This window comes from Amphiprion ocellaris, chromosome 23 (assembly GCF_022539595.1).
Source record: "Amphiprion ocellaris isolate individual 3 ecotype Okinawa chromosome 23, ASM2253959v1, whole genome shotgun sequence".
NCBI lineage: Eukaryota > Metazoa > Chordata > Actinopteri > Pomacentridae > Amphiprion > Amphiprion ocellaris.
The window spans coordinates 24,547,676-24,560,418 of NC_072788.1; the positions used below are offsets into that span (position 1 = coordinate 24,547,676).

At 38.5% G+C, this 12,743-nt stretch overlaps 1 protein-coding gene across 2 annotated transcripts; it reads right to left on the minus strand.

Moving 5' to 3' along the window:
• Positions 1-91: 91 nt before the first annotated feature.
• On the minus strand, positions 92-11,741 carry rnf175 (ring finger protein 175). Of its 2 annotated transcripts, none has more exons than XM_023296681.3 (9): positions 11,620-11,741; positions 11,209-11,246; positions 10,237-10,378; positions 7,416-7,570; positions 5,415-5,522; positions 4,532-4,652; positions 3,082-3,215; positions 2,418-2,519; positions 92-798 (listed from the first exon to the last, which is right to left on the minus strand). In XM_023296681.3, exons 1-9 carry the CDS (start codon positions 11,638-11,640, stop codon positions 678-680), a joined length of 942 nt encoding a protein of 313 aa, XP_023152449.1. In that variant the 5' UTR covers positions 11,641-11,741; the 3' UTR covers positions 92-677. The 2 variants fall into 2 exon arrangements, with proteins under 2 accessions (XP_023152449.1, XP_023152451.1); XM_023296683.3 differs by having other exon boundaries at positions 11,610-11,735.
• Between the last annotated feature and the right edge of the window lie 1,002 nt (positions 11,742-12,743).

The window sequence follows — 12,743 nt, forward strand, 5'->3', positions numbered from 1 at the left end:
ACGCAAGTGACAGCATGAACACACAAAACATGCAGAACAAATACAAAAGTACAAAAAATCTTAAACTAAACCTAAAGTATTAGAACATAACTTTTTAAGGATTTATAAATATTTATTGAAAACAAAGTTTTCATCAGCAGCAGTATTCATAAAGAAGCTATCTCTGTCCGATTTGGCAAAAGAAAGCTCCGTTACCTGACGGGAAACTTCCAACGTTTCCACATTAAGCCACCAAATGTTAACAGATTGGTTGTTTGAGGTGCCGCGTTGGGCGAATCCCAGCAAAGCCGTTATAAAACATGACACTTGAACTGACCCCTTGAGTCATCGAGAAGATTTGGCTGCCGCAAGCCTACGAAGCTGTTGATCAGCTGCTACATGAAGTGGAACATTTCAGCATCAACTTCAGCTCCATAAAAATTAAAACAGAACTTTCCGGAACAAAGGTGCACAAAATGTAAACAGGTTTTCCACATCTTTTTAGACAGAAAAGTCTGACGATCAGAATCAACAAAACCAGCAGGGAGGAGTGTGCAAATAAAAACGCAATGTAGCATTGTCGCCTCGACACGAACAGCATGCGTAGCGACACTCTCGAAACTTCCACCGTGTGCTGCCGAACCTTTCTGGCACTTTCCTCGACTCCAGGCGTACTTTGGGTGGCGTTCCTCAAGGCGCTACTCGAGGCCCAGGGTGAAATTAATCCCGTGAACGATACCGATGATGATGGGCTGCCAGGCCACCAAGTATCTGAGCCAATCGAGCAGCTGACCGTACAAGACATGTGTCTTCTCCCAGCTGGAAGGAGGTGGTAAGAATTAAGGAGCGCTGAGGCAAAAATCGTGTTCTCAAAGTCCGACATTGACACTGTAAAATTTGAGATTGAAACCACAACAATCTGTGCACCGTCATTTTCCTGCTCTGTAGAAAATACAACATACCAACATCACACATTGTCTCTGCTGCTCACAAACTGAAACAGGCCGACAGAATAAAGTGACAAAATGACTACACGCCATCAGATAATCTGAAAGACTCTCAAACAAACTCTGTATTAAACTAGTTTGACCCTTGAAATTTGTCCTGTTCTAAAAAAACATGCGAATGCTGTTTCTCCATTTCAGTCAAACTACATTTGCAAGCATCAACAAATGTCTGCACTAGAATGTCATTTTGCCACAGAAGAACTCTGGTCTAGAAGATGATTCTGGTATCTTCTGTGTGTAAAATTATCCTTTCATTGTCTAAAACTGGTTCTAATCAACCACCTGACGATATGAGCCTTGAAAGTTGACTCAGAATGCACTTTTTAAAGTTTTCTCTGGTGAATTATCAGAAAACAGAAACACATTTTGCACATTTGGCTGAACTGAATCAGAATCTATGAGACTATGTCATAGAAACAATCATTGGTGCCCTGGATTGCAAAAATTGCCAAAAATGTCTAATGACAAAAAAAAAAAACTTTGTACAAATCAGCTGCAAATAGTCAAAAATGGTCAAAAGTAGCCAAATTCTCTCTAAATGTCGCAGTTTGTCCAAAATTACAAATGAAATTGGTCAAAACTAGCCAAAAATTGTCCAAAATGTCACATAATTCATGCACAATTACAAAAAACATTGTCCATAATTTGTACAAAATGACACAAGTCCAAAATAAGTCAAAAGCCTCCCAAAATGTCTCATAATTTGCACGAAATTATGAAAAAATGTATCAGAAATTTACAAATTAAGCCACAAACAGTCAAAAATGGTCAAAATTCATCAAATTTTGTCTATCTCAGTTTGTCCAGAATTACAAATAAAGTTGGTCAAAAGTTATCAAAAATAATTGTCACAGTCTAAAGACTAATTTGTGTTTTTTGTTCATTTTCTCTACAACCATCTTTGAGCATCAGTATTATGGTATGTATCCAACTGTTACAATTTACCAAAACAATTGTCTGAAGCAAAGACATGATGAGCAACAGCAAAACAGTGAAAGATCCAGGCTTTTATCTTTAACAGTTTATGAGATATTGTTGTTCAAACAGTAATTTTTAACATGAGAAATAAAAAAAACAGCCTGTATTTGATGTATGAAGCTAAATTCTTTAAAAATATCCATATTTTTGTGCTCTAAATTTTGATTATTTGACATGCAATGACCCAATAACTGATTCGGACAGAACTCAAATGTATTTTTTAGCCCTGAAAACTGAATTTCATGTGTCCACCTCCTGAACTTACGAGGACTCAAAAATGCGACAGGAATTGTAAAGTGTGGACCATTTCAAGGGCCTGTAAGTCAGAAAAGATTCCTAGTGTGAAGGTAAAAATGTGCACAGATTCATTAAATATACTGAAGTTGTTGTGCATGAAAATCTGCTGATTGTGTCGGGGACAGAACAAGCTGCACAGGTCGGATTAAAGGATACGGGTTGTTCATCATCCTCTTCAAGTCCACCTTCTCGTTGCAGTACGGACATGTTTGCTTCTTCCCCACGATGCACCAGCCGCGGATGCAGAACTCGTGGAATCTGGAGGGACGAGCAAAGTTAAGGACGGAAAACAGCCACACATCAACCTTGTTTACTCCAGGCTCCGTGTTGCTAACTAGAGCATCCTGTCGTAGACTTCCCTCATGTTTATAGTCACAAAACCAACTCGAAAACACTCTTATGTCTGTGCAGTAAATACAAAGCAACAAGCCTGCCGCCGCTGGAGGAAAAAATCCTAGAGGAAACACTGGGCTCCAAGTGACTTTCTCACTTGTTCAATCAATCTGATGTGCGACTGCATTTCATGACAAAGACTTGTGTGTTCCAGTCATTCATTCATAGAAAGTTCAGGGTTAAAAGAGTCATTAGAAACTCAAAACTGTCATGATATACATGATCTTTAAAGTGTATGTAAACTTTAGTTTATGACTATATGTGTGCCAAAGCGTTACATTGTACTGTCAAAACCATTTGGACAAATTGAATTTTCATGCAGAGGCAGTATTTCCTGAAACTCTGATGCAAAATAAAGCACCCTTGGGTGTAAATGCTATCATTAAAAGCCTCTCCTCCTGCAGAGACCAACACAACTGGAGGATACATGTGTCCACAGGAGAGCTGGTAGGTGTCTTCTATGAATCCTTCCTCCTCCACGTCCACCAGGATCCTTTGACCACACACTGCACAGATGTCGTCGGTGAGGCTCCGGCTCGGCATGCCTCCCTTGTTGTAGTACTGAAAACACACAGCGCGTATTTCATACAGTGACGTTATTTCAGGGTTTTATCAAGGGATCCATCACGGTTATTTGTAACTGATCGGATTTGACACAAACCACACACAAGTGTGTTTTTAGATGAACACGATCGTACTGTTTCCCAACATCAGACATTCAGAAACTCACTGTTTTATTACAAAAACACTCAAGTTTTATTAATCACTGACTATTTTCATTAAATATACCAGAATTACTGATAATTTCCACACATGCAACAAGTCACTGAAGGAACAGTATCCTGGCTTGATTCAACGTAGGTGGTCTTCTGGAAATATGACAAAATCTGCTAATAATGCTAATATATGATTGTCATTTGTCCATTTTTACCCCAACTAGACCTCCTTGAGACAGAACTGGTTCAACTAAATTTGTTGTCTGTCTAACTCAGACTTGTTTCTTAATCCGGTTCTTGGTGGGTTTTAATCAGGACTTTGGGGAGACCAGTCTAAAACCTTCATTCTAGCCTGACTGAACCATTTCTTTACCACATCTGATGTTTGTTTGGGCTCATTGTCAACTGTGTCCAAAATCAAAATGTGACAGGAAAATTACCACAAAGGGACAAAATAGCAAGAAAGCAATGCAAAAGCACTAAAATCAGTCATGCTGTGCCTTGAATGTGACACAAAATGACCAAAACTGAACAGAAACATCCAAAAACGGCCACAAAATTATAAATATGAGATACAAAATGACCAAAACTGAACAGAAACAACCAAAAACGGCCACAAAATTATAAATATGAGATACAAAGTGACCAAAAAAGGGCATATTGTTACACAGAGATGTCAAATAATCAAGATATGACAAAAAGAAACAACCAAATTGGGACAAAAACAACCATAAAGCGATGCAAAATTACCACAAACAGACACTAAGTTATCCATATGACACAAAATAACCAAAATGCGAAAAAAAAACACTAATTGCAAACAGAATAAATGGCAGCAAAGCGATGCAACATGACTGAAATCAGACACAAAATGCCTCAAATGCGACACAAAACAACCAAAATCCAACAAAAACAACCATGAAGAAACACAGACTCAACAATATGCGACAAAACATTACCAAAATGTTACAGAAATTCACAGAGGCCTCCGTGGTGTGCATTTATTCACATTTAATCACAAGTAGGGCTGCAAATATTGATCTAAACTGCATTCTACTTCAAAACACCATTAGATTTGACATATTTTATATATTTAAATACCTTTAACATGAAAATGAAAGTCATTTTTCACAAAGAAAACCCATAAAAAAATTGTTTTACCCCAATTGTGGAAGCCATGTAGTCAGAGCAGATTTCAGCAAAGTCTCTGCCCATGACGCCGTAGTAAAGTCCGTAGAATAGCATGATCACGCCGACATCCATAGAGTCCTCCGCTTTGATCCTACACAAAGACAGGAAATAACTCCTGTGCTGTCAATTTAAATTGACTGAAAAGGCTCCAAGTCACATCAGGCTTTACAGTGTCTTTACTAGGCTTTCAGTAGAAGGACTGTCTACAGGTGCTCAGACCAGTGGAATAAGTTTTACAGCAAACAAATATTTCTTTGGTTTTGTCCCAATACGTGGCCAGATATGCAACTTTCAGTCCAAATCTGTAAGTTTGTAAGTTACCTTTACAACAACCACGTACATGTTACCATTTATCAGCCAGACACAGCGAAAACAGAACGAATCGGCAACTTTGAAACTGTCCGTGAGCTACTCAGGTGAAATTAACCATATCTCAGCTTAAAAATATTGAGGTATCATTTCTGATGGATGAAATCGTTAATAAAAAATTACCTTTCACTGAGCACAGGTGTGTGTTATACATGTGTACGTTATGTACGGATACCGAATCGCATGACCTAAATATGTAGCAGGTGGCAGGAATTGATGGGACTCAGTAACACTCCCACAATTTAATCTTGATGATTAGAAAACCCTTGTGCAATTAGCACATGAATAAAAGTGGGAGTTACCTTTTGAACGGTACTGTACATCAGAAAAGACGTGTTTGAGGACTATCAAAAAATTGAACATCCAACAAATATTTCTATTTTTACACTTTCTGGCTCAGAAAAATGGTGCCTTTCTGCCGTTTTTTTTTTTTTTTTTTTTTAAAAAGATAAGCAACATTACCTGGCTGTCAGCAGTGACTCACCTGAAGAAGACATTGAAGCCGAACATGGTGAACATAATGGCCAAGTAGCCCAGAACCCCGACTGCATAGCTCAGCTTGTAGATCAACAGGAACCACTTGTAGACCATCCTGAGGAATTAGGAATATAGATAACTTATTATAAATGTGGATCTCGCTGCTACAGGCACATGGACTGTGTCGGTCGTTGGAGGTAATCAGTTCTGAATTATTGGCTGAACAAAGGCAGCAAAAATTACCTCCAAGAGACCGAAGTAACATTTTTAAAAACATTGTTTTGTTCCACCACCAGTTAAAAACCAAACAAGTTTAATATGAAGACAAAGAAAAGGCAGCAAACGCTCACATCTCAGAAGCTGGAATATTTAGAAGTTTATATACTACTGTTCAAAAGTTTGGGGTCACCCAGATGATTTCATGTTTTCCATGAATTTTCACACTTTTATTCATGTACTAACATAACTGCACAAGGGTTTTCTAATCATCAGTGAGCCTTTCAACACCATTAGCTAACACAATGTAGCATTAGAACACAGGAGTGATGGTTGCTGGAAATGTTCCTCTGTACCTCTATGGAGATATTCCATTAAAAATCAGCTGTTTCCAGCTACAATAGTCATTTACCACATTAACAATGTCTACACTGGATTTATCATTCATTTAATGTTATCTTCATTGAAAAAAAAATGCTTTTCTTTCAAAAATAAGGACATTTCTAAGTGACCCAAAACTTTTGAATGGTAGTGTACATGAATTAAAGTTGCTCTAATATTATTTAAAGTTGCTCCATATTACTTAAAGTTCCTCTGTATTAGCAGTGCATTTTTTTGCATGAGAAATTAAATAAAATAAGATACAAGTCAATTAATCATTGGTGCTCACTTCCAAATATTTCAAGACTAAAGACACAACCCACAATTATTTTCGTTTTTAATGTATAAAAGCTAAGAAAATCATTAAAAAGAACAATTCCCCAAAACCCAACGTGAAATTTAACTTTTTGTTTGTTAGTAACCCAAAAATGTCGCATTTACTGTCACAAAACCTGAACAGTTTAGCATTTGAGAAGCTAGAACTAGTTCCCTGTTTTCTATTTTTGCTGAATAACAGATTTAAGCATAATAAAAACTGTTGTTTCTTTTCTCCCAGTCAACTTATTTACTTTGGTCAGCCAGTCTCTGAACTCATCGTGTGACTTTTAGCTTCAATGGAAAACTCAATCAAATCTCAGTTTACAATCACTTTATTCTACATGCCTAACTTTATTTTAAAATTGCTAAAAATAAACAGTTTGCAATAAGCAGAATCTGTAGAAACCTAAAAAATTTTGGGGTCTTTGTTGTAACTGTAAAACCACTAATAACTGACCTGCAACCAACAGTCATTTAACAAAAAATGTGATAATTTTTGGCTGAACTGCAGGCGGTGCTTTATTGTTTTTGACACTTGTGGCGGCTGAAAAAATGTACATCTTGATTCTAGGTTGTTTTTCAACATTTGCAAGATAAATGATATTGTTTTTTTATGATTTGTGGTGTCATAACTGTGTCGTTCTGCACAGCAAACATTTCTGAATCTCTCTCCTTGTTCTGTTTCCATACAGGACTTTATATCTACCACATTAAGCGCTGTGAGGTGACATATGTTGTGAATTCGTACGTATCAATAAAATTGAATAGCAGTGAAAAATGAGCGAAGAGTGTGGAAAAATTTTAAAAAATGCAGCATGTCAAATAAACATATCCTAAAAATGTAAAATGCTCCCTGTTTGGAAATTAAACATGTGATAAGAAGCCACAATTCAACGCTTATTTCAATTTGATGGGTTTTTTTTTTTACGTTGGGACCAGATTTTAACGACATTTTTAAAAAATATCCTGCATTTCTTAGTCAGTTCCATCAACTTCAGGTAATTGTGAAACATTTAAAAAGCAAAAAGAGCAACAAGAGTGTGCAAAAAAAACCCCAACTCCATAGAGATTGGTGGCAACAAACTGCTCCTACCTGGGCGTCCTGCAGGCCAGTGGCTTGCGGGTGGCTCTGAAGATGACGTAGCTGGTGATGACAGAGAACATCCCCCACATGGACAGAAACCTCCACCAGTACAGTTTGATGGTGAAGTAAAGAGGAACCACCCACATCTGGACCAGAGTCACCAGCTGAGGAGGACACGGATCACAAGTTAAGCTCACTCTTTGCACTATTCTCTGTCTCCATATGCTAATTCTGCTGCTAATTTAGCATAAAGAGAAAAGCTCGACACCAACAGCCTTCAACGATTAATCCAGTGTTATTAGCAACAGGAGAAACACACTAAACTTAACAATGAGGATAAATAGACCAAAATCAATGCAGAATGGTTCCAAAAAGAGACGCAAAGCAATTGAGATGTGACACAAACAAAACAAATTGGGAGAAAAAAAACAACCATAAAGAGAAACTAAAGAAAATCAGACACAAAATGACTGAAATTGGGAGAAATAAATAACCACAAAGAGACAAAGTGTCAACAGGGTGATGCGAAATGACTAAAGATCAGACACAAAACAAACAAAATCTAACAAAAACAACCAGAAGGAGACAGAATTAGTAATGTGGGGTCGACTGTCGCGTAAAACGAGCAAACCGAACAGAAACAACCACAAAGAGACACAAAATTGACAATGTGAAACCCAAAAGAACCGAAACGCAGAAAAAATAACAATCGCAAACAGGAATAATGGCAAAACGATGCAAAACGACTGAAATCAGACACAAAATGTCTCAAATGTGACACAAAACAACCAAACAACATTTTAACACTTTTAACATTCCATTTTCGACATTCTGACATTTGAAGCATGTTTCTGTACTTTCTAAACAAATGCATTTCCAAAGTGACAATTCAAGACACTTTTAAGCAAGAACGAGTGTCTTCAAGTCAAAGGTAGGCCGAGTTTGATTTGTCTCTTTCCAGATACAACATTAAGAAACTGAAGTCCTTCATTCGAGGTCGGTAGAACTGAAAATCTTAGTGTCTGACAGGACTATAAGCCGTGTTAAGAAGTCTGGAAGGACTATGAGCTCCACTAAGTACTGTTGAAAGAAGTATTGAGACAATAAAACAATATAACATGGGATCTTCTGAGGGCAAGCTCACAGGGGATTCAAAATGCATGCATCAAATGGACCCAAACACAATAATACAAAGAACAAAAAGAGGAAACAATAACCCTGAACCCAGGGGAATTGGAAAAGTGAAGATGAAGTTTGAGAAAAGTGAAGCCATACAGGGCTGAAGCGAGCCCAGGAGTAAATAGTGTGCATTGAGCATGCATTGTGAGGTAATGTGTTAAATGATGTTTTCTTTTTGAACTTGCTTGGCCAAAGTGAAAAGTTTTGATGAAGACAGAGGAAAATCATGAATTAGTCAACGATAAAAATTAGGATCAAACGCTGCTGATGGTTTTATTTTTTTTAGTGGGGGCAGGGGGAATGATGTTTGTTTGCTTGGTGATTCTTGTCTGTTGGACATCCTGCAGCTGTGTGTTGATGACTGTATATAGAAAGCCATATGAGCTAAAGAATGCATTCATGCAGGGTCTTAAACCCACCATATCAGACTATGTGCGCAGACACATGGTGACACACCACACAGGTCCATCGGCTGATGTGCTCCAGTATGCTGAAAATTTTCAGAGTTGTTCCAATTTAAAAGCTAGAAAACCACCAACAGACACCTGTTATGGTGAAGCTACAGTGAGGTAAATAACTTCTATCAGACTATTTGTTCAAGGGTATCACAGAATTAACACTGGATTATCACAGATATTTTTACGAAAAAAAATTTACTGGGAAAAATGTGTTTGTTGATGATCGCATGCCTGCTTGCTTAGCTATTGATTTGTTTATTATTTGGACGTGACTCCACAAATTTTTAATGAACACGCTTCTTCAAGTCCAAACAAACTCATTTTACATTAATTAGTATTCACTTTAGTTTCTTTTAAGCTGCAGAATTAATAGCGTGAACAACTGCATGTAAGTTAGCTAATGACCAAACTGTCACAGTTTACACGGACAGCCAATGCGCATTTTCCACAATTACAACTTTTGCAACTCAATGGAATAGAAAAGGAATGATTACCTCAAAAGGTAAATCGATCAATCACCAACAACTCGTAAAAGACCTCTTGGCTGCAGAACAGCTACCAAAGAAGATAGCAACATCCAAATGTGCTGCACACACATCTAGCAAAGACCCAATATCAGTGGGAGTTCATACCCTTATGGTACGAGTCCACAGGCTCTGTCAGTTTCTAATTGCCCTGCAGCTCATTTGCATAAAGTACACTGGACTTCTACTTCATACAAATTCAGCACGGTGTGTGGAGGTCTGACGCATCACGAAACTTTGGTAAAACGTCTTAACTAGCCATGGTTGAACCAAAACGAGGACAGATTCAAGAAAAAAACGGATCCCGTGGACACGTAGCATGACAATAGTGGACTACCTTGTAAGACGCGTTCAACATACACGCCAGATAATCAGCCGACCTCTACATCAGCGGCTGGACTTCTGGTCTGTGGAGGAATGGATAGCAGTCACGAGGGGTTCGTCTCTACAAAGTTGCATCGCCAACTACTGGCCTGACATGCACGCTACAGCGTTTTCACCACTTCCAGAGTTACAATGTAAACGTAGATTTTTTCCACTCCATTGTCGTGGAAACCCAACAAGGCAAAGGAAATACTTTTGTGTTTTCGGGTGAAACGTTGTCATGTAAACGGGGCTTAAAGCATAGTCCCCTCGCTGTGGATGAATCGTTCTCCTTCCCCTACTTACGTTGTAGGAACGGTGGTGCCGCTGCTTCCACTGCACCAGGACGATCTGGGCCACCACCAGTGTGGCGATGAGGATCAGCACCATCTCGGCGTGCATGGCCTTGTGTCCCTGGTGCTTCATATGCAGACGCTCGTGCCGCACCCTGCAACCAAACGTTGCATTCAAATCAAATCAAAGCACAAAATTAGACAACTGAAAATGTGACACAAAATGACCAAAATCTGACAAAGAAAAAACTACGAAGAAGAACAAAATTATCAATATGAGACACAAGATGACTGAAATGGAACAAATAAATAACCCCAGAGACACAAAACGACAACAAGGACATGCAAAATGACTAAAATCACACACAAAATGTCTCCAATGTGACACAAAACGACCAAAATCTAACACAAAAAATAGAAAACACAAAGAAGACACAAGATGACTGAAATGGGACAAACAAATAAGCCCAGAGAGACAAAACAACAACTAAGACATGCAAGATGACTAAAATCACACACAAAACGACCAAAATCTAACAAAAACAACCCAAAAGAGGAACTCAGTTACCAAAATGAGGTGAAAAAATAACTAAAATGAGACAAAGAAATAATCACAACCAGACAAAACAGCAATAAAGTGATGCAAAATGAATAAAATCAGACACAAAATGTCTCAAATGTGACACAAAACGACCAAAATCTGACAAAAAAACCACAAAGAAGACACAGGATGACTGAAATGGAACAAATAAATAGCCCGAGACAAAACAACAACAAAGACATGCAAGATGACTAAAACCACAGACAAAACGACCAAAATCTAACAAAAAAGAAGAAAAAAAAACCCACAAAAAAGACACAAGACGACTGAAATGGAACAAATAAATAACCCCAGAGAGACAAAATCTCCAAACTGTGATCCACGTGCATGCCTGCGTGGGTGTGAAATGGTTTAAAGATGGAGAAATAAAGCAGAAACACTCACTTCCAGTTCTCTGTGTGTGTCATTTTCAGCAGGTCGTCCTGAAATGAGGAACAGAAATAGCAGCTGGGAGGTTAGTGGGTCTCACTGGACGCCTTTATGTAGGTTAACACAGCCTGAGGGCGAAACTACGCACAGAAAACAAACTGAAAGTGGCTTTAATTAAAGGAGGGGTCTTTTATTTCCTATTCTAGTGCCTTTTATATTACTCTCTGTGTTGCCACGTCGAAGCAGCAGCTGCAGCAGCCTCAGTGTTGACAGCTGACCTGAGCTGCCTAGCTAGCTACTTAGCTTAGCTACCCAGCTAGCTACTTAGCTTAGCTACCCAGCTAGCTAGTGAGCTAACCGCAGTTTTTACCAAGGTACACGGCGAAAACACAGGCTCCGTTAAAATGTTAGCTCACCTTTACTCACCTGGGGATGCAAACCCGCCATTTTCGACTTTCCTACCCTCCTCTAGGTGCGAGCTAGCCGGTACGTTAGCCCCGCTGTGACAGCCGCTCCAAGTCGGTGCGAGTACGGAAGACTGGGAGGGTCAAAACGGTGGGTGACGTGAAACGTACAACGCGTAAAACGAAATCTAAAATAACCAACATGTGGCACAAAATGAACAAAATGGGACAAATAAAAGAACACCGAACACACAAAATGTCTCCAGTGTGACACAAAAACAACCACACAGACACACAATTACCAATATGAGGTCCAAAATAATCAAAATGGGACAAAAACCTAATCACAACCAGGCAAAACCACAACAAAGAGATGCAAACTGACTAAAATCAGACGTCTCAAACGTGACACAAAACAACCAAAATCTGACAAAAAAAAAAAAAAAAAACCACAAAGAAGAACAAAATTATCAGTATGACACACAAGATAACTGAAATGGGACAAATAAATAACCACAAAGAGACAAAACAACAACAAAGACATGCAAAAGGACTAAAATCATACACATAACCTAAATCTAACAAAAACAACCTGAAAGAGGAACAGTTATCAATATGAGACACAAGATGACTGAAATGGAACAAATAAATAACCCCAGAGAGACAAAACGACAAAAAAGACATGCAAAATTATTGAAATCAGACACAAAATGTCTCACATGTGACACAAAAACAACTACACGGACACACAATTATCAATTTGATTCAGAAAACAACCAAAATAGGACAAAGAAATAATCACAACCAGAGACAATGTTGAGCCGAATCTCAGGACATGGGACCTAAAAAAAACTTCACTTCCCAGAATGCACTGGTAGCAGCAAGGAGGGACCTGACACCTGGTGCTTGACCTGATCAGTGAGCACTGATTTAGAGCACCTGGGAAGGACTGGGGGAGCTCAGCCAGTCTGGCAAACAATCTTCAGAAGAGAGACACGAGGAAAGAACAAAGAAGGTCCAAGTCCACTCATGGATTCAGTCCAAAGATGCCAATGGTTGGTGAAATGTTTGCTTTTTTTTTTTTTTTGGTTATTTGAAATGTTTCTTTATATGGCCAAGTGTATGTTAACTGCACTGTATGATTGG

Coding starts and splice junctions, on each gene's coding strand:
- rnf175 (XM_023296681.3), bottom strand. CDS start 11,640: ATGGCGGGTTTGCATCCCCAG. Junction 7,571..10,236: donor GGCACCACCGTTCCTACAAC/GTAAGTAGGGGA, acceptor TGTCCTCCTCAG/CTGGTGACTCTGGTCCAGAT. Junction 799..2,417: donor AAGAGGATGATGAACAACCC/GTATCCTTTAAT, acceptor ACCTCCTTCCAG/CTGGGAGAAGACACATGTCT.